This window comes from Harpegnathos saltator, unplaced genomic scaffold (assembly GCF_003227715.2).
Source record: "Harpegnathos saltator strain DR-91 unplaced genomic scaffold, Hsal_v8.6 scaffold89, whole genome shotgun sequence".
NCBI classification, from domain to species: domain Eukaryota; kingdom Metazoa; phylum Arthropoda; class Insecta; order Hymenoptera; family Formicidae; genus Harpegnathos; species Harpegnathos saltator.
The window spans coordinates 318,609-341,153 of NW_020230716.1; the positions used below are offsets into that span (position 1 = coordinate 318,609).

Below are 22,545 nucleotides of genomic sequence, written 5' to 3' on the forward strand. Positions count from 1 at the left end.
CAAGTGCAACGGCCATCTAGCGCGCGGGATCTCGTCGCGACGGTTCGAGGTAGCGTGTGCGCGCGCACGCGGCGTTTACCCGGTAACTCCGGTCCTCGGCGATTCATAGTAAGCAGCGACTCGCGGCTGTATAGACGGCTGCGATCGGTGGACAGGCGAGAGAGCGATCCTCAGCGCGATCTATTCCGGCGCGGAACTGCTCCAGCTATGCGATTTCCCGCGGCAGCCGGAGAGGCCCGCGCGTAAGGAACGCGGTCTCGTCGGCTCGCTCGGCTTCTTCGAGCTGGCTTGCCCGGACGCTGTTAATCGCGAGCGTGCGCGTGCCCCTTTCGGCCACGGCCGTTTATCGATGCGCCTGCGATAAGAAGAATCTTAGACGGCAGCTCGCTTCGTCCGAAGCTTCGTCGGCGGCGACGGCGGCGGCGGCTCGGAGCGGAGGCAGAGACGCAGAGGCGGCGGCAGTGGCGGTGGAGGCGGGGAGGCGGAGGCGGGGAAGCTGTTCATCGAACGGAACAGCCGCGCGCGCGGTGTGTGATACGGACGGAGCTGTGTGTCGTACGGTTGGTGAAACGGGCGCACGGGGCATATCTCTCTCTCTCGCTCGGGGACAAGAAGGCGGCGGCTGGCGATTCCTTTGTAGGTAAGTCACCGTCGACGAGACCGATAGCCGCCGCCGCCGCCGCCGTGGCCGTCATCGACGACGACACACGACCACGGCTGCGACGGCTACCTCGGCCGGCCGAGCTCTCCGCGAGTCGCGCCCTCCTCGCGGGTGCGACTTCCTTCGCTGCGCGTAGCTGTACTCGCTACGCTCGTCGTCGGCCGTTCGCGCCCGACTAGATTATATGTGTGTGAATGACGTAGCGCGAGGGGTGTGTCGGGCCGATAAGATTCGACGGCGACGGATGCGTTAGCACCTCGACGGACGCGTCAAGTCCGCCGCGTGCGGTTTCGACCCGGTCGACAGCAGCGGCGGAGGCGACTCTCGTCGCCCGTCATTGACGCGCGGGCTCTGCGACGAAGCCACCGTGTCCGCGGTCGCGATCGCGACCGATTGAAATCTAAATTTGCCCCCTCCCCCCTCTCCCCTGAAATGTCGCCATTTGCATCGTCCTGGTCCTGGCGAGGCCGCCAGGGCTAGCAGCTCACCATCGGCCGACGGAGCTCCCGTGTCTGTACGTCGGACTTGCCGCCACGAGCGATGATGGGTGACGACCCATCGATCAACGTTCGAGTTGAACGTTCCGCTCGGCTAATTATGTATACTTGTTAGTAGTGACGCACGTAGATCCGCCGTTTGGAGTCCGTCGGTCGGTCGGTCGGTCGGTCGATCGGTCGGTCAACTCGAAGCGACAGATCCGTGCTGATACGTTGCGTGTGTATCAGCAAGGCTGATTTCTCTCCGTTTCTACATTCCAGCGTAAGGCTGAACGGGTAGAACCCGAAACGCGCTGCGAAATAGGGACACCGTCGATTAATCTCTCTCGATCTCAGAGTCGATGCGACCAGCACCTCCTCGTAAAGGTCAACGCAATGATCAACAACCGCTCTCGTATTCGAGAGTCGCAGGCGAGAGATATCACTTGCATCATTCCCCGCGGAGGCGAACACACGAGCACAATTGCTGACGATACACGGAGACACCCGCTCTTCCCGGTTACTACGTCCGCTCATTAGGAGACACCCTGTGTGTGCGCGCGCGTTTGCTCTCGTGATCCGGCCGGCTCGTTCGCAGAACACAACGGTCGGCCGGTCGACTTTTGGAAGATGGATGTCATCGGGTTTGCTCTATTTGGCGGAAGCCTTTTGCCGTTACGCTGAAACGGATATGTACGCTAGAACGTTGAGAAGAAAGAAACGACGTTCCAGTGCGGCGCTGAAAAGGCCTTTTAGCCGAATTACTGCTGCTGCTGCTACTGCACTGAAACCTCGTTTCTTCTCCCCTCGACGCTAATTCATGCGCTCGTTTCACTCGGACGGAAAAATGCTGCAACCTACTTGCTGCCGAAGAGAATGAGACCTATTGGTAGATCTTAGAATGTACACGAGATCACGGGTCATTTTTACCGGACGATTGTGGGAACGTCGGGTTTCCTCAGCGCAGCCCCGGAGAAACTCGGGACATTAACGGCACGGTACACATCTCGTTGTGAGAGAGCCGTGAAACGCGGACGAACGTGTGTGAGATACAAAAATACGCCTGATGAGCGATTCTCTCGGTGCGAATGTGCACACACTGTCGCTATGTGTGCGCGCGCGCATGTGTGTGTGTGTGTGTGTGTATTCTTTTGTAATTGACGATCAATTGTCTCTTTCGCTGTTTCATTTTTGTCATCGTTACTCTCTCGTGGTCTCTCTCTTCCTCTGCTGTAATTGACGGCGCTCTGCGTTGCTCGCCCGCCGTGACGAGCATAATCTGTGATTAACCATGACGTCATTGCGTTAAGTGTCTGTCGCCGTTCGCCGTTTGCCGTTCGCCGGTCGCCCGACCAACGATAATCCGCGCTAACGTGAGATCGTTTTCGCGTGTGTATGACGTAAGCGTTTAAAGCGGAAAATATTTCGAAACGACGCGCTTGTTGTTCGCGCGTAGTGGTCGACTCGCAATCGGGATGTTCAATAAGCTCGCGCGCATGCACACACACACACACACACACACACGCACATAATAATACATATATAAATTAATCGTTTGGAAAACTCTCTATTATCGTCGGGGCGTTATTACATCGCGCCTGTTATTTATCGACAGTGCAAATAGCAGAGCCGCACGATACGCGCTTTAATCAGTGTCAATACTTGTGTCTGCGATACAGAAATCAGTGTTGGAAAAAAAAGAAGAGAGAAGACGATCGGCCGACTCGGCGTCAGTCGGGACAACGCTCTTCAGATTTAATTAATTAAAGAAGTCACCCGATCGGGCCGATGCGGAGCGAGTCGAGATCGGTCCTTCTCACACACGATCTCGCGTCCGCCTTTCTCTCGGCAAGGAGCGGACGAGCGCGATATCGATATCGCGCGCTTTGATGTGAATCATAGCTGAAAATACGAGTGGTGGACTGACTCTGAGTCGTCGCATGTAAAAACGAGTCGACGCCCAGAAACTCATGGGATCTCTCTCTTTCTCTCTCTTTCTCTCTCTCTCTCTCTCGCTCATGGCTGAGAGCGGTCAATGAAAATAAAAACACTAACGAGAGAGAGAGGGAGGAGGAGGGGGGAAAGACAGAGAAAGAAGTCCGTGTGTGTTTCTTTCGGCCACGGCCGTGGCACAAACAGAGATGCGATCCACACGCAGGAGACGTGAGCACGTGTGCGCGACGATTCCGCTAGCTGCGGGCTACGTTGCGTAAGGGGGCTCCCATCATCATCATTGATATCGCACGAGCTCGCGTAATAACGGTGCCGCAGCGCGGCGCGACGCACCGTGTCCGTGTTTTAAACTTCGTTCTTTCTTTCTTCGCCGGACGGACTCTCCTGTCGCCCACAATGGTCGCGCCATTGAGTACAAATCGGAGAGGATTAGAGAGAGAGAGAGAGAGAGAGAGAGAGAGAGAGAGAGACGCGCTGTGAAACTGATAGCGGGCGCTGTTGAATCGATACCGAATATTCAGCCGTGATCCTCCCCGTACGGGGAGAGGTCTCGCTCGGTGGCGCATTATTTGTAAATAAACTCGCGTGATAACTCGCTCGACAACATCGACGGGAAACACGGGGCGTGTTACATGGACAGAGAGGAGAAAGTACGCGCGACAGTACGAGCAAGAACCGAGCGCGGCGCCTTTTTGTCTCCTCCGACCGAAACGTGTATTTTCTTTCTTTCTCTCTGCCGCTTCCCGTTCATCGTCGCGTGAATTCAAGCAGATTTTGTTCTCTCCGTGCGCGCATAATGTCACTTCCTGAGACCTCACAACGCTCGCTATTGTTCCTGAGGTTTCGCCGGGAGCGATGCGCTTTGACATCAGAGCTGCCGGGCGGTCAAGAGTGACCGTCTCGAATTTCGCGCGAAGAGCGCATGAATTTATATTTTCCACGGACGTCGCATGAAAGGGAAGGAGTTCAGTGAAGAAACATCTTCGCCCCCGCGCGGCGGATCTTTTAAAAATCTCGTCGTCGTCGGCCGCTCCGGTGGAAGTAGGTCGCGTTGATCGTCGGCGGCTCTAGCGACCAAGGAGAGAGACAAAGAGGAGGAATACCCTGACCCTGATTCTCATAGTTTCCTGCTTACTTCGCGCCTTCGTCTTCGATCTTGACGGACATAAATCTCGCGGCGCGAGGACCGAGACGCGATAATCCCCCGAAAAAGTCTCCGTGATTCCGCGAGTCACGGTTACTACTCTTCGGCCGCTCCTTTGTTTCCCGGCGTCGCCTCTCCCCCTCCCCCCTTCCCTCCCCGCGAGAGACGCGCGTAAGCGAATTACAGGGCGTACTTCGATCGCGCGATATTCCCGAGAACCAGCCGGCCATACGAAGAAGAAACGAAATCGTTCCCTGGAAGGATGCGCGAATATCTGACTCCGTCTCCGTCCGTCCCTGATCCCTCTCTATTTTAAGACGAGGGCTCCGCGAACACTCGCAAGAGCTCGAGGGACTCTCGAGGAGCCAGCGAGCGTAACGAACGTCGTCATCGTCATCGTCGTCGTCGCCGGCGCGCGATCGCTTTCATTGAGTTTGCGGAGCGGCTCGCGTCTCCTCTCGTTATCGTCGCGATAAGCGCTCCTCACGAACGAGAGAGCGTCTCCGGGCGACTCTCGCGCGAAGATGGGAGTATCGCTCTGCGACTTGAAGGAACAACACAGCGAGCATTGTGTGCGTGACTACCCATACTGCGGAATATCTCTCGCGCGTTCGGCTACGAGACTGATCGACGAACGCGTGCTCTTTCTCTCTCTCTCTCTCTCTCTCTCTCTCTCTCTCACACACACACACATACACACGAGACACGCGTCCTTCGTCCTTCGTCTGCTCGAAAAATCATTGTGGTCGAGCATTCGTTGTTCCTGCGTACAATGTGCCCGTAACGTAACATCCTCCTCTATCTTTCCGCCGCGCCGTGCATCGCGCTCAAGGACCCTCCGGTATTGCCGTTTGTTTGACAAGAGCGGAATTATTGAGCACCGGCATGCGTTATCGCGACGTCAACGACGCCGGGAGAGGAGAGAGGAGAGGAGAGAATGACGACGACGCGCTGTACGCGAGGGACTTAAACGAAGCCACTTGCGCCGAATATCTGCCCAACCCTTTAACGTTAATTACCGTCAATTCGCGCCGGGGGCGACATTCGCGCGACTCTTCGTGCCTTTCGTCGCGCACCGCGACGCGTTTCCGGGCTGCTTGGCAATTCGCGTGTATCGAAAGTGTATCGCCTCGGATTCGCCGGCACGACGAGAGCGAGTTGTCGTCGCGCGTGTTCCAACGCCTGGCAACATTTCAAACGGCGACACGCCCGCCGCGTATTTTCGCGTATTAGGCGCAAATTGTTTGCGCGTACTCGCACAGAGAGACGTATTTTTGTCGCTGATTCGCCGCGAGAAATATGTGAGATTTTCACGCAAGAATTCGCCGCTGATTCGCGAGAGCGGCTTCAGGAGCGCCTTCTCACGGGGGATCTGCTCCGAATTGCTCTGAAGTTGCTGGCGGAAACAAATAGTACCCCCAGTCCCCTCTGATCCCCCCCTCGCGGAGGATTTTTGAGTCTCCCCGCTGGTTTCAGTTCTCCGTAACTGAAAAACTTCACGAAGATGCCAAGAGTAGAAAAAAGTCGTATTTTATCGTCTTCTTTTCGAATCTCAAGTCTGAGTGCGCTAAATTGATTTTCGCGAAGAAGTCGACTTCCATAGGTATTTCTTTAATTAGCAGCAGTGCTCCAATTGCGGCCGTTTAAAGATACCCCGGCGGGGTATTGATTTAGAGCGACAATATCTTGACGAAAATGGGACGCACAATACGAGAGCGTACACAAAAGAAGAAACATAAAGGCACACCGAGCGGAAAGAATTGGATTTTACACCGCGTAATTCCATATAGTTATTTGTCCGCCTCTTTCCGCGCGTATCGCACCGGAAATGACGCGCGCGCGCACGCGGCTCTTTTGCAACACCGCTGTAATAGTCGGAAACTTAAGTCAGACTCGTTAATCGAGCTGAAATTGATCTCGTCGGCGGGCGACTTGTTGATTAGATGGTTGGCCGGCCGGACGATTGTCGTATCTTTACTCCGAGCCGGCGAAGAAAAAAGAACAAAATAGCGCGTCTGCGACGAGAACACGTTGCTATTAATTGCTGCCGTTGCGAGCACTTGCAATTGTTCCGTAATATATTGTTCGCTGCAGTATTTAACGTAGGCCGATGATATTGCGCGAGGGAAGCGCATCGTGAAAAGGTGAAAAGCGACGCCATAGAATAAGGATATAGCGCGTGTGTGTATGTGTGTGTGTGTGTGTGTGTGGTGTGCGGCCGTTGTGAGTACGCGTTGCGTGTCCGATGCACCGGTACTTGGCGTAAGGAAAGCCGAGCGGTGAACGACCGGTGACACAGATCCGAGTGCGAACGTTAAACAAGCAATAGTCGCCTATATAGCTCGCTCGCCCCATTTTCCTATGAATAACGGCAGCCGATAAGCGGCTTAATTACGCGCGGAAACGCGAGCGAACGCGCGGGCGAGCTGCTGCCGAATTACTCGCGATTAAGCGAAAAAAGAATGTTGCGTCGCGCGTATATACGTAGGCTTTCGCCTACACGCACATGATTCCTGGTAGGGCTCTGCAACTTTATTGATCGCGCACCGGCTAAGGTACCCGTACCGAGCGTCGGATTCGGGGGAAACGAGCGTAAATGTCGCTTTCGCGTATATCAAAACGACGGTGCGGCCGACGCGTATTCGCTCGCCGCCGCGCGTCTGTCGCGTCGATCGTTCGCCTTTCGTTGTCTGAAAAAAAAACAAAATTTTTTTTGTGGTCGCATCTTCGCCGAGTCTACATTCTTTTTCACTGATGCGTTGCAGTTGCCGGTACTTGTACGAGGCTCGAAAATGGCAGACCCGAGCCAACAAGCATTGAGTGAGCCACATACGAACGGAGCGGTGGACGGTTTAACGGAAGAGGAAAAAAGCAAGATGAGACCCGCCGATATCGATGCGGTAAGTTCCCGTGCAGTTCTCCCGGTACTCTTGTAGATACCGAACAGCCTCGCCGTGCCTCTGATCATAAAAATCAATCAGTATTCGATGACAATCTGTTGAAACTTTGGCAATTCTCACGGGACATTTTGGATGCAGACAAATGAAAATGCAAGCTTGTTAAATAAAAGGAACTGATCCGTAGGACATGAGAGAGATGGAGAGGAGAAAGAGGGTCGAGATGATGATGAATTCACGAATCTTCCGAGAAGAACTGGAACGCATAATTGAGACACAGATGAAGGACGGTGCTGGACCCTCCGGTCTTCTGCAACAGATCTCCGACATGATGGGTGCACAAGGAGCTCGATTCAACGGCAATGTGTTCAAAAGTTAGTCGCCTCTATTATGTTGGATTTACTTTGGGAATATTTCTTTTTTTTTTTTTCCTTTTCCTAGCTTCTTCATGTACGCATGTCTCACGATTCTTTTCTTTCCGGATTCACAGATTCAAATTGCGTCTTGCCCATCAACGATATTCGCGGCGTAGAAAGCATGGGATACGCCAAGGGTGAAAAGTTGCTGCGATGCAAATTGGCGGCGGTATTCAGATTGCTCGATCTGTACGGATGGACTCAAGGTGTCGGCGGACAAATCACCGCTCGTCTCAACCAGGATCAGGAGCACTTTTTGGTGAATCCTTACGGGCTGCTCTATCACGAGGTCACCGCTTCGAGTTTGATCAAGGTGGACATGCAAGGCGCGGTTGTCGAACAAGGAACGACCAACTTCGGCGTACACATCACGGGTTTTCAATTGCACTCGACGATACACGCTGCCAGGCCTGACATCAAGTGCATTATTCATATTACTACTCCGTCCGTAACCGCTGTGAGTAAACGTTTCGTCACTCGTTTCCTTTGTTTTCCGATAACGTCCATCTCTCGTGTATCGATTTTTTCTTTACGGACGCATTAGTATCTTTTATCACTAATCCGTTGAAGTGATTAATCACGCAAAGTCTTTTTAATGACGATTAATGGCTTAAAACTTGTTCACTTTATGCGAAGAAAGAATCGTGATTGCTGATGCGCATTCTTTTCATGCGTAGATCTCCTCCTTGAAATGCGGATTACTACCGATCGGTCAGGAGAGCATAGTGATAGGCGAAGTGAGCAGCCATCAGTACATAGGAGGTTCGGTCGAGCCAGAAGAACGCGAGAAGATCGCTCGTAACCTCGGACCGGTCAATAAGGTTATGCTTCTGACGAATCGCGGTGCTCTTTGCTGCGGAGAAACAGTGGAAGAGGCGTTCTTTAACGTTTACAATACCGTAGTTGCATGCGAGACGCAACTGAAGTTAATGCCCGCGGGCGTAGACAATCTAAACCTTATCAGCGAGGAATCGAAGAAAGCTATATTCGAAGCCTCGAGGAAGCCACCAAGTCCTCAGCAGCAAAGCACAGCGGTGGAATCGTCCGCTCTCGCTGAAAAACTGGAGAAACGCTGGAGAATTGGCGGTGCGGAGTTTGAGGCTCTCATGAGAATGCTCGATAATGCTGTAAGTTCAATCTAGAGGATCACGATCGCACCACCGTTACTGTAACATTCATTGAAAATGTAATACCTTTCTTCTTTCGTTGTATTTTTTAGGGATTCCGTACGGGCTACATATATAGAAATCCTCTTATAAAGGGAGAGCCGCCAAGACCGCGAAACGATGTTGAAGTACCCCCTGCTGTGTCGTCTTTGGGATATCTGCTCGAAGAGGAAGAATTGTACAAGCAAGGGTAAGTTTCTGCTTTCTTTCTCTTTCAACTCGCTCGTATGTTTGTTTCAACACCACCAAAGTAGCTAACATCGCACGCTCAGCCAATTTCTTTCCTTTTTTTCGAGCAGGCTGTGGAAAGGCGGACGTAAAGGCACTGACAGATCCCGTTGGTTAAATTCGCCAAATGTTTACCAAAAGGTCGAGATCCTGGAAACTGGAACACCCGATCCTAAAAAGATCACCAAGGTAGAAGTCATTACTTTTGAGAATAAGAACGACTAATTACCCCCAATACTCATTCCGCGCAATTTTGCGCTAAATTTAATATATACATGTATAAGCAAGCCTATTTAATATATTTCTTATTTGACATTTTATTGTAATCGCGTATTGTGGCCGCTAGTCGGACTACGAATTGCGTAACAACCGAGACGGAAAGGCTTTATATAAAATTAGATGTTGATTTGAACTAAATATTTGCCGTATGTCGATACTGTGCTTATCAGACATGGTAAAGTTATACTGATCAATGGTACATACATAATATGCAAATTCAGACGCATTTTAATTTTTTCTTTTTTTATTTGAACTCAGTACGTTTCATCATTTGACGTTAGTACAATGTGCCTAGTATAGCTTCAGCTATACACACATGAACATTGACTTTTACAAATTACATGACAAAATTCAATTTTTCCTCTTTTTAATCTTTATTATTTACCGATGAACGATTTTATTTTGCCGAGAAAGATACTGAAAAGATATTTCTGACGATGAGATGAAGAACGACGACACGCATATTTATACGGCCGTAAATAGATAGTATATTCTCGTACGCTATGCGACATACATATTACTTGGCACTGGTTATCTCATTTTCAAGCAATAGACCATAGACAGTTGCAGCCTTATCACGCTAATTACGTAATCTGACTCGCTTTTATCACGTTTTTTATCAGCTTGGTTTTTTATTAACGAGTATACAGAGCAGAGAGATAAGTACATACGTCATGCTAATTGATCACGATTGCGTATACGAATTCGGTGCATTCCAACTCATGCTATTAGCTCCGAATTCATTGCTAATACACGTTAAAAACGACGATTTTATATTATACATTTTTTTTTCCTTTTTTTTAATCAGAACAGTCATCTTTCATTGAGAAAACAACGTATTAGATATTAATGCTGGTTATAGTATACTGACGTATATATATTTCGCACTATAGCGACATAACTTTTTGAAAGTACAGATATTTCCTATTAAGCGTAATTCTTGTTATATCACAGAGCTTGATCGATATTACTCTGCAAATTGCTTACTCTAATACATATGATATATAATAATATAAGGACCGATCGAGAGAGAGTTTCGTAAATCAAAGCAGAAGTTACAATTACTTTAAACTATGTTATGACCAACGTGTGTATACATGTGTGCATGCGCGCATATATTTAAATACATATATATATATATATATGTACATGTATATAGGCATTGGTCAATTATTAACATTATATTAACAAAAAGAAACGATTCATAAGAAATATCGCACAAATATTCATTGACAGGCATTGTGCGCTAATAATAAATATCTCGCGTTATGAAATGTATTGACCAAAACGTGCTGTTATCGGTGATTCCTCTCAACCGATATATCAAATTAAACGGAATTAAAACACGTTGAAATTTTTTACGAAATGACAGATAATATCAAATGATATTTCACTTTAATCTGTTAACGATTAAAGAGTATTTTATGGGCTGGCAATGCAACACCTAAACTCTTCGTTGTACGCCTGTTTCTATTCCAACGAAGTTTCTGACTGACGAAACCATTCATCTTCATAAAACGCAGAGGAATGCTTAGTAGATGTGCTTACCGAGTGGAAAAACACTCTTGTTAGGAGTGAAACTAATGAAAATGCAGAACGAAGGTGGTTAACACATTTCTATACACATACCAGGCATTACCACGTTGAATTCCAGTCAATCGTTAGTGCGTACGTTTACATATAAGATATTAACGACTGTTCTTCTGTAGCCTCTTGATGTTTAAATAAAGTTATACGTACTGTTTAAAGAGGATGATTATTAACTTGGATGAAACTTTTTAACAACGTTTCAAGTATGCAGCGTAGAGATATTGCGCTGTGATAAACTTGGCGCTTCAATAGCGTTGTGGAGTTGTGTGTACTCGTATGTTGTCGTCTGTAAAATATCTATTAACGTTATAACTACTACTGAGATTTTCTCCATCTATCTTGTTCGCACACAGATTTAACTTTCGTCAAGAATAATATCGTCGTACAATCTGGATGAAGCAATCTGATATGATAGTCTCGGTCTAAATTTCCAATTCCAGTAGTATATAAGATGAAAATGAAATAATGTCTAGTAGCATTACATACAATTTTAACGGATACTTATTTTCCACGCATTTTGCCATTTTTTGCTACAATACGTATGTAATTAAGTCGTGCAAAATATATTTCAATATATCTCTACGACTCTGTATGAATGTGTGCCTGATCTCACCATCAAGATCTCGCTGGCCTGGTCACACGTCCCACTGCATTTACAAAACCAGAGCAAGTGGCCCTATGTGTCCCATGAATATTGTTTAATTTCTGAAGAAAACTAAATGTTAGATTCCTTACACGTGCAGATTACCATCGATATTATCGTACTGTTGAATCACATGTACATTTGTCCACAACATTGTCTGTAACGGGAGCGTTGAACTTTCTGTCGTATATTTCCCAATTATGTTCAATCATTCTGAAGCAATCTGCTAGAGGAGACAAGTACGCAGCAGGCACACATAGCATGCAAGAGTCAGTCTTATCTTACGTTAACATAATCTTATTAGAACGATTCAAGAGAAAGAGAGAGAGTGAGATAGAAAGAGAGAGAGAGAATCAACTAATGTTCTGGTTTTGTGTGCAGTGGGTGTCTGACGGATCTCCTACCCATAGCAGCACGCCGGTGAAGATAGACGGTGCTCTACAGTTTGTACCGAAAAATACCAACCCAAAGGAGTTCAAACAAATACAGCAGCAGGTAAGCACAGATGTATCGCTAACTACATGCGTATCACCTTTTTTTGCTTCTATCTCGTTTCCTTTATATTGCTCGGTTTACTTAAATGAAAACATACAAGTTCGATACACTTTTGTTTCCCTAATAGATTAAAGATTACCGGCGAGCAGACAAGATATCAGCTGGTCCTCAGTCTCACATATTAGAGGGTGTCTCATGGGAAGAAGCTAAGAAAATGCAGGTATATTAACTTAATCGTTGTATTTTTAAATATCGATTAGTATCAATCAGGCATTAATTAGAGATTAAATTAAGTATCGATTAGCGACTCGCCACATTAAGCACTTTACATTCAGCAAATAATCAGCAGACAGAGTGTAACTCTTCAAGTAGTGATAAATAATAATTGCTAAATTTAATTAATTATTGCTGAAACGTAGGAGGCAACATGAAATTTGCAACATCTACGGTAGCGTCTTCCCGATTATCTCCATACAAATTTCTGAAAGGCAAACACGTGTTAAGATATCATCGTTCACATATTCGTTCGTTGCTTACAAGGACGCGACGATTAGTGGTACTGGAGAGCAAGTAGTCTTAGTGGGAGCTGCTAGCAAAGGTATTATACAACGTGGTTTCCAACACAATGCGATGGTATACAAGACACCCTATGCCAAAAATCCCTTCGACGCCGTCACGGATCAAGAATTGGATCAGTATAAGAGAGAGATCGAACGCAAACAGAAGGGAGATCCTTGTGAGTGCGATTCGTCGATGTTTCGTTTCTTTTTTTTTTTTTTTTTCTTTATCCAGTATTTCTAGTGAGTCTCCCATTCGGTATTTCTCTGTGTATCTGCATGCATCTGTGTATTCGTTTCCCATACCTTGAAATTACATGTTCACTTGAACGCTCGGCAGACTCTCTCTCTTCACCACGAAACCATTAATATTACCTTGTTTATTTTGTAATTAGACGATGAATCACAGTCAGAATCCGAGGCCTTGTCGTCCTTTAACATCAGTCGCGCGACGCATGAATCCAGCACTGCCAAGAGTCCTATTCAATCACCGGTTTCTGTTACTTCGGAAACGGAGGAGGAGAGTAGAGACGGTAAATCCAATGTATTTAATTTTAATTTTTAATTTAATATTTGATGAAAATTTATGAGGAGGGCTTCTGGATTTCTCCATGTACCATACACACCATGTACACTACCTACCTAGTATATAGCGATGGATTTTTATTTTCTACGTTATTAACCAACACTCGCGTACTCCTTTGCTACAGAACCCCGAGTATTGCGAATAGAAACGAAACAAGTGCCTGCGCCGAGTCAACCCGAAGTCGTGTTGAGCGACGGTAAGTCCTTTTTCTCACCATTTCGTTCCGAATAGACGTCGCACCTTTCGTCAGTCAGTCAGTCAGTGCGAACGGTTGATGAGTAATCACGTTCAATTCCGTTGGTTCAATTCCGATTCTTGCATGACTCCTTGTTTGCAACTGATTCGCATGATACTCTTTCGTCTCTGCCTGCGCAACAAATTTTCCGCACGTTATTAGAGCAGAACAGACAGCACGTTTGTGTGTACATGTGGATATATAACAACCGCATCGCACACAAAGATGCATCCCGACAATATTACGCACACGTTAATCGGTATTTATTTGTCTCAACTACGCAAACGCTCGGTAGAGTCGACGAAATGCAAATTTCACTTGCGTCTGTCTACAAACAGGTGAGTGTACATGTTCGTGAGTGTATGTTACACGCCGCAATCGGTCGGTAGCATTTTTCACGATGTCGAGAGGCTTCTTAATCCGTCGCACCATATCGTTAATATATCGCTACGTCGCATATTAATAACGATCGGAATATATCGCGTGTCTCAAGTTACCAAGTCCGTCGATATATCCGTCTCGGTATAAATTCAATCAGAAATCGAAACGATCACACACATACACACACACACACACACACACACAGAGTGCGTAGCATAAAATGATCACGTTGACAACGGTTGGTTCTCTCACGAGAAACGTCGAATTGGCGGACGGGTGTGAACCGTACACATATTTATTTCTGATGCACAGTGAATGATGCTACTGCAGAGTACCTCAACGAGATGCGCAGCAGAACGATCGAGCGACAGGGCGATTACAAAGGAGGTGAGTGACCACCATGTGGTAAATCTTCACAGAGATCTTCGTGTACACGTCACATCTTGTCGTGCGATGCGTCTAATCCGGTTGCACTTCTTCCTGTATGGGATACGCTCTCCGTCCGCAACTGTAGCTGTACTAATTGCTCATATCGCATTCCTCATTTTGATCTTATCGCCAGAGATACGCACGCACAAGCGTATCGAAACTCGTCGTCGCTTTTGCCTGCGTATGTCCAGCGGAACCCACCACGAAAGCTTACTCGTCTCCTTTCGCCACTCGAAATAACAACGATCGTACATGCTTGCAGCAGTAACTGATTGTGCGAAAACATTCTTCTCGCCCCGCTTTTTCGTTCTGCGCCGTGATAAAAAGATCCTCGAGAGCCTTTCACGCATTTCTACATCAACTATAGCGTGCTTTTGCATTGTCTGTTGCGCACTTTTCAACTAAAAGAAAAATCGAAACGAATATGATAACACAATATAACACAAGCTTGCGCCCATGATGCTGTTTATTATCTGTCTCATTGTTTCAAGTCTTGCCGTGACTATTGCGCTGATATACTTTTGTCTTATGTTTTGCTTTAGTCGTCGCGATAATAATAACGACGGTGAGTAACAGTTCCGCCCGGCATAAAAGATAGAAAAAGAGCAGCATTCGCGCGTGTAACGACGTGTTTCTAGCGTTTTCAAATTCAAAGAGAGCGAGGCACAACGGCAAGGTATCAGCGCTTCGGCTAGCGGTAGCTGAAGCGCGCTAAGAGTCACCTCTATTTCGAGTAAGCAGCGTAAGCGACGAAGAAGACTCGAGCGCGAACGGCGGAGTGTATCCGGGAGATCGTGAGCGTTCTTCGTTTCTACCAAGAACGAAACGGACGGCCACCGATCCGTCGTTTATCGAAATCTTAGCCTGAGATATTTTTGGACATAATGTTTGCAGATTGCGAACTATCCAGCAGTTACAGCAGCGCGAGCAGCGAGCGTGTGCTAATGTACCGTGCCGACCGACGGCTCTCTGAGCCTCTTTACGATCGTCTTCACCTGGAGAACGTTCGAATCACGACTACCGCTGAGCGAAAGAAACCTGTTCTGATCACACGCTCGAGAACGCTCGCTCACAGCCAGAGTATCAAGTTACAGTCGACCGATGAGTTGTTCAAGTCGCGGTACGAAGCAAGACGGAAGTTCTTCCAAGACTTGGAGTATCAGCAAGCCGCGGTGAAGCCGTCGGCCACGTTGCCAGGAACAATGAAAGCGACTAACGATGAGGGTGTGTGCGAGCGAAGTTCCACGGTGGAGCCGAGCGAAGATACGCATGAGATACGTTCTGCAGAAGTGTACGACGCATCTCAGACGAGCACAAGTCCGGAAAGACTGGACAAGAAGTCAAATGACGAGGAGCGTACGAGCGACATCGCGGTGTATCCGGTAAAATGGAAGAACATCGCGAAAGCGAATTCTGTAGAAATTGTTAACGTGAAGGAAACCGAGCCGAGTCCTCATGACATCGCTACATCTTGCACAAACGATGATAATAAAATCGAGAAAAAGGAGAGACTTCTCGAAGAGGTCGAATGTTGTGAATCGTCGATCAAGGAGGTCGTTTCCACAGTAAAGGGAGCTCCTCCGGGAAGTAAGGGGGAAAGCAACGATTCTGTAGATTCAACATTCGACTTAGCGAATAAGAAATTGCAGGAGCAACATATGATAACGACAACAATGACGATGACGATGAAAGAAGGAACACTTTTCCGCATCTGCACCGAGCCATCTCAACGAGATAGTAACGATGAAGAGAATTCACAGTTGTTAAACGGTTCACCTCCCGAAAAATGCCGCGAAAACGCTGGCGTCACGGCGAGTAAAGTTGAAGGTACGTCGGACGAAGAGACGAACGACAACTGTGTGCTGAAAACGCAAGATACCGGATCGTGGGTTAGGAGTCCCGTCTGTGAGAGCGATCGTCCGTACAGAGAAGAGACCGACACGCCCGAGTCGTATTACGACGATCTCGTGAAGATGATCGAGAGCATGGATACAAATATCACTTCGTCGAGAACAGAGCTGGACGCTCTGCCCAACACCGACACCTGCGTCAAGTACAACCTGGACGCGACGAATATGAGTCTGATTTACAGCCTGACTCCGTCCATAGCCGTCGACCACGAAGACAGCGGCAACGACGACAACACGTCGCAGGATCTGGCGGAACGCTCGGACTGGCACGGCTCCGATGCGACCAGAAGCGACGGCAGCGACGCGTCGCGCGATTACATATGGATGGAATCGACGAGCGTGGACGTGAAACCGTTACCGGATTGCCCGTACGATTGTCGCGAGGCGTCAAGCGACAGCGGCAGCTGCGAGCTCGACCCGCGATCCGCGAGCTCCGGCTCCGACATACTCGAGCTGCCGAGCTGCACGGTTCTCGAACTGTCGGATATCGACGGCGAGGTGTTCCACAACGGGATCAACGAGTCCACCAATGAAATCATCGCCGATCTCAACGCTTCCGGCGAGACCATGCGCTACGACTCCTTGTTGATCGCACGGTTAATCGTCACCGAGGTCATCGAGAACGTTTACATTCTCTCATACTTAGACTCTTCCATCTACAACTTGGGCATCGTGAAGGAAGTCGTGCACAACCTCATCGACAATTACCACCGGGAATGCTTGTTACTGACCGATGGGTGCGCTCTTGGTGAATCTTGCGAGTCGTGCGACGTCCTGGCGACGAGCACAACCGCCGATGATGACGTTTGTCAGATCAAAAGCTTCTTGGGAAACTCGTCGCCGGACTTTCGCCGCGACGATCGAGCTGAGGCGCGCGAGCAGGGCGACCGATCCTCCGCTGTGATGGAGTTTTGCACGGTGGCGAAGAGACTGCCACTCGTTGTCGCCGACGACAGGACTCTGGAATTGAACTTTCGCGTTCTCAAAGTCGCAGACGGAAGTGGCAACAAGCGACCGGATGCTCCGGTCAACGATATGGAGGGCAATACGACTTACAGGATGGACCAAGATCATCTGATGACCGTGAAGAACCTCAACAAGAGGAGTTACAACGAAGAGGTGGTCCTGATGAGGTCAGACATCGAGACGTGCGAGCAGTGTTCTTATTGCCGCGAGCTCAACGACCTGGACAGCAGCCGTTTGACGCCTATCAATGAGGAGGAGCCGAACGAGGTAGCGTACGAGTACGTCGACGATTGTTCCACGTCCGCTTTGTTGGAGGATTCTCACGACTCGTCGTCGTTTCAACTGGCAAGCCACTTGGTCGACGAGAGCGCGGAGGATTCCGTGAAGAAAGTCATGTCGCTCGACGACACTTACACGATCTCCGAGTACAGCGATAACGACGAGAGGAGCGATCCTCAGGAACGCTACGACTCCGTCTGGAACTCGCCGCTGGACTTGTATTCGTACGACACCAAAGAGTTCATACGCTTGGAGAAAGCCATCGTGGAGAAGTCGCGATTGAACGCATAATTAGAACGCGTTATTCGCCGTGTGGAGCGTGGGATTTGTATCGTAAACTTTGCGATTGATCAATTGAACCGCCATAAAATGTCGGTCCTTCCCGAGCGAAATTGGAGAGGAAGTATTTTAATTAATCGATTTGATGGCACGCGCCTCCTCGTTGACGAGTTGAACATACGCGTGTCGCCTGATTCGTCTTAAGCAGTCGATGATAGAAGTTTTACGTTCTCGGCGTTGGTGTTTATATTTCTCAGATGTGTGATATTGTTATATACCGCGTAAAGTGTTGAGAGATTCTCATTAGATTGTAATGTTAGTTAATTTCTTCAAATTTTCTTCTCTTTATAATTTTAACGTCTATTTACGCACAAACAAGGCACGTTTTCCGTGTAACTGACTTCACTTTTAGGACTGAGCGTACTCCTGAACTCGAAAGGAGAATTTTGACGAATTTTATAATCCGAATAAGCGCAAGTACAAGTACCTAAAAGTACAAGTTTCATTTGCATAATACTTATTATTTTCCAGTTTTATTTTTTCTTTTTATTCTTTTTTTTCTTTTTGCTTTCGTTAAAGTTTCGTTGATCAGAGACCAAAGATTTCGTGATACAAATGTTGGTTTTAATTTTCTTTTTAGTTTATTTTTGTTTCCTCAGTTTATATTTTATATTTTAGTTCTTTAGTTCGGCCAACGAGATTTCGTCCGATATAACATATTGTTATAATATTATTATGTTACACGCTTACATAGCTCTTTAACACCTAGGTTAACTTGGTTCTTTGTGTGAATGCTTATAACTTATATATTTCTCAAATGTGTGTACCTACATTGCACGCGCACAGTTTTGACGCACGTTCGGTGACATAAAAGTTTGCACATAACACTTCTCACATTTTTCAATACTCACCTTTAATCGGACCTGCATTAATACCCATCGTTATCCCACTACCTTCTCGACGCGTCCTTCCTGCAAGCTGAGAATGGTTGATGCTAAAGATGTTTGCTTGAGGACATTGATTTCCCATAACAAACCCAAGAATCAGTTTTACAATCATCGTTTGAAGGTAAGGCGTCTCTTCTATTTTCTCCTCTCGCTTCTCTTCATCTCGGTGTAAAATGACGCGTGATTTACCGTTGTCTAAACTCAGAGTAATTTTAATCCCTCGGTTCGCTAATCATCACGCGAAACATACGATTATTGCCTTACGCATTCGTATTTTTCCCGTCTATTATAACTGACAAAATTATAATTGATAAGATAATTGACAGTGCATTCTTTATGTTCTAGGAGAGAATACCGTGAATGGCGATCACTCGGACGCTCATCACAGCACTTTCTCGCAAAGTAGCAAGGAGGTTTGTAGCAATACCTTTAATATTAAGAATCACCGCACGATGTACTACATGTACCATATGCGGGGAGCCGGACTGTCGCGTTAATTTTTCACGTGTTTCATCCTATGCGTATATCTCAATCCAATACTGAGACAAAGACACACTTGATCGGCTGTGTTTGTGTGTATATTGGCATATATGGATAAAACGGTATTTTACGTTGTTTACTTCGAGTTCAAGTGCGAGGGCGCAAGAGCGAGAAACAGAACTGCACATTACGCTGAAGCGAAAGAAAAACTGTGTTTTGCATTTAACGAGAGAGATAAAGACGAACGAGCAAATAAACTCGCACTGATCTCCGCATATGTACGTCATTTTCACTTTTTACACTTTGAATGCATTCGAGACTGGGAACACTTTTTTCAATGAGACACTTTTCAGTGGACATGTATTATTCCGGAAAAAGAAATTGCCGAAATTAAAAAAATGGAGTAACTTCTTGAAAAATCACGATACCGAAATTCAAATACTGAGGCGATCTCCCGAAATATATAATTTTATTAAAATAATAATAATAATAATTTAGAATCTTTATTAACTGGAAAACCCTTCAGTATATACGATAAATTAAAATAATCGCAGATGAAACAGACTTAGAAGCAAATTCGATATTAGATGGTTCACATATAGAGAAACAAAGAGTATAAAAATAAATAAATAAATAATATAAAAATAAATAAAATAAGTGCATTAATATCTATTGAAATACATCAACAGTGTATTCAAATAGATTCTATTATATCTGTGTATTGTTTTCGAATAATACTTCCTTCTCGAGAGATATATTAGCTCGATACTTGGATATCGGTATTATGATTTTTCGAGAAATTATTCTACACAAAGAGAATTTTTCTGAGAGATATTAACATAATCATACTATTAAAGAAGTCAAACACTCGTATTCGATACATCTAAAGACAGTATAAAAAAGTATTTTATATATAAATGTAATATTTGCTATATAATATAAACTTTTATATTGCAAATTAAGAAAATACCCGAACAAACTATTAATTGTTATAAATTAATACAAACATAAATTTATAATATAAATTGAAACAAATCTTTTCATATTGTAAAGTTGAAAAAATATCTCAACGAACCGTCGATTAATTATTATAATACATAAATTTGGACTTTGGCACTACTTCCCAGTTGCTCAATATTGTTCAGTAGAAACTTTCTCGGTTTCCGAATGCGGCTTCCGAATTTCGGGGTTCCGATTTTCTGGGACAATGCGTGTCCGCTCAACTTTCTCATGATAACGCGCGACACAAGGATCGTCATGAAACAGAGTCTGATTCAAACGAATTGTCGCTTTGCGCCTTGCATTGGTTACACATTAATATTTCACTATCACATATATATACACAGCGCTCATACAAGGCATAGACGTTTCGCATAGATTCGCTTCTACAAATTTCTTCTCCATTGTCTCGGCTTGCATGGGATAATCAGATAATCAGTGATAGAACGATTCTTAGACGAAAGAAATCCGGCGTTCTCTTCTCTCTCTTTCTGTCTTCCTCTCTCTCTCTCTTCCTCTCTCTCTCTCTCTCTCTCTCTCTCTCTCTCTCTCTCTCTCTCTCTCTCTTCCTTTCTCTCTCTTCCTTTCTCTTTCTCTCTCTCTCTCTCTCTCTCTCTCTCTCTCTCTCGCTATGCATGTGCATGCAGAAAGGTTTATGGTTACGGTTGGGACCTTCCGTGTTAAGGGTTCCATGTCGCAGGATGTGAGCGTTAGCGAGGAATCGCCAAAGAAGGAAAAGAAGAAGAAGAAGGGCCTTAGAACGCCGTCCTTCCTAAAAAAGAAGAAAGAGAAGAAGAAGTCGGTCGAGGCGTAGGTAGTCCTTAGCTCAGGTATGTAAGCGGCGCGACGCCGCTCAAATTGTGACTCATTCTCTTGTTCGTTTACTCGACCGGTATACCCACGAGGAGTACTTAGAGATTCTCGTCACATACGATTGTACTTGCGTGTCTTATTGAATGTGATTTTCATAAGCGTTGTTGTGCTTACTCTAGCGTCTTGTACAATCTACAGATCGGTCGCACGATCGAACGCGTCGCTACGTTGCACGTTTTGTCGTTTGACAACTACTGATACGAGTGGTTTTTTTTTGTTTTTACACGTACACAGATTGCTTGAATTTCTGGTACGTAGAACAACGAACTTGACTGATAAGTCCGAAATTTTCCCTCGACTAAGTCGCGTTTGCTTCGCTCATTGTCACGTTAATCCAGTCAGTCTCTTTTTTTCGTGTATCGTGGAAAGTGTATCGTCTCTTTTCCAATCGATGACAGAGAGCTTCGGCGACTTGCTCGCTCGCTCGATCGATCGTTTCTCAATCGACACACTCCTCTCGTGGATGGTTAGTCCCTTGATCCCGGCATAAGGTAGGAAGGAGCAGCACCCCTTTTCTTCTAACATTAGACGGGCTGTCGCTAAATCTCATGCAGATAGATGCATCGAAGAGCGGACATATTTTCAGACTTAGAATCACACATTCGCGTGAAATCATTCTAGCGAAGATATTTTCGAATAATTGCCGACGATACGTATGCGATAAGGCGAGAATGTAGCATCGACTGACGCTGAGCTAATCTATATTTGCAGACACTGCCACAAGCAAAAGCTTATCATAAATAATAAAATGAACAAATACAAGTTAAACTCTCAAGATCGAAGCAAGTTCGGTTTTAAAACAAAGGACGAAATTCCGAGTACAGACGAAGCACAGACGAATGCCGGAAGATGAAAAAAAAAATACACACATATACGAAAGAAAGAAAGAAGAAGAACGGATTTACGCGAGTAATCGAAGCGAACGAGCAACAATCACAGCATCTTTCCAGGACTCAAGACTGCCATCGCATTACGTCTACGATAAGGAAACTATATTGTACTGTTAATGTTTTTACGTTTTTAATTTGTTAAGCGTCGCGCTAATGTATTTAATCCGCTAATTTAATTTTGCCTCTCCTACCCCGTTTGTGTGTAACGCAATAAAGAGTTACATATGCATACTTTGCGACGAAGACAGATAGAGAGGCGTCACCATTTTGCCGTCTTCGTCGTTTTAATCGCCGTTATTGACGCCGTTTGCCGCCGTCGTCGTCGCCGTCGTCGTTGTCGTCGTAGCTGCCGCCGTCGTCGTCGTCGTCGTCGTCGTCGTCGCCGCCGCCGCCGCCGCTATCGTCGTCATTGTCTCCTTCTTCTTCATCATCATTATTATCTTCATTCTTCTTCATCATCATCATCACCATTACCACCACCATCATTATCATCATCATCATTATTATCATCATTAGCCGTTATCGTTATCATTATAATCACTTTCGTCGCCGTCATTCTTCTTGCTGTCGTCATCACAACCATTATAATTCATCCTCGTCGCCGTTGTCGTCATTGTTGCTATTATGATCTCGTTGCTACTTGCTTCTACTCTATTTCGTCTTGTTCGGAAATAACTCCTATTCTTCTATTGCGACCTTGGCGAATGTGATCTTCGTCGAAAGATTCACAGATTCCACTCGGCGATACAGACGGCTTCAGACCACACGAAGAGAAACAGATAGATT

At 46.3% G+C, this 22,545-nt stretch overlaps 1 protein-coding gene across 9 annotated transcripts; it reads left to right on the top strand.

Annotated features, from left to right (window-relative positions):
* Positions 1-11: 11 nt before the first annotated feature.
* On the top strand, positions 12-21,990 carry hts (adducin 1-like protein hts). Of its 9 annotated transcripts, none has more exons than XM_019840771.2 (16): positions 4,714-4,806; positions 7,000-7,134; positions 7,319-7,505; positions 7,622-8,004; positions 8,225-8,674; positions 8,767-8,903; positions 9,013-9,130; positions 11,835-11,948; positions 12,076-12,168; positions 12,489-12,684; positions 12,901-13,038; positions 13,216-13,287; positions 14,020-14,094; positions 18,863-18,930; positions 20,697-20,826; positions 21,581-21,990. In XM_019840771.2, the coding sequence occupies exons 1-15, from the start codon at positions 4,759-4,761 to the stop codon at positions 20,808-20,810; spliced, it is 2,328 nt and encodes a 775-aa protein (XP_019696330.1). In that variant the 5' UTR covers positions 4,714-4,758; the 3' UTR covers positions 20,811-20,826; positions 21,581-21,990. The 9 variants fall into 9 exon arrangements, with proteins under 9 accessions (XP_011137281.1, XP_011137282.2, XP_025163271.1 ...); XM_019840770.2 differs by having other exon boundaries at positions 4,717-4,806; positions 20,682-20,826; XM_025307484.1 differs by lacking the exon at positions 20,697-20,826 and having other exon boundaries at positions 4,715-4,806.
* Positions 21,991-22,545: the final 555 nt, after the last annotated feature.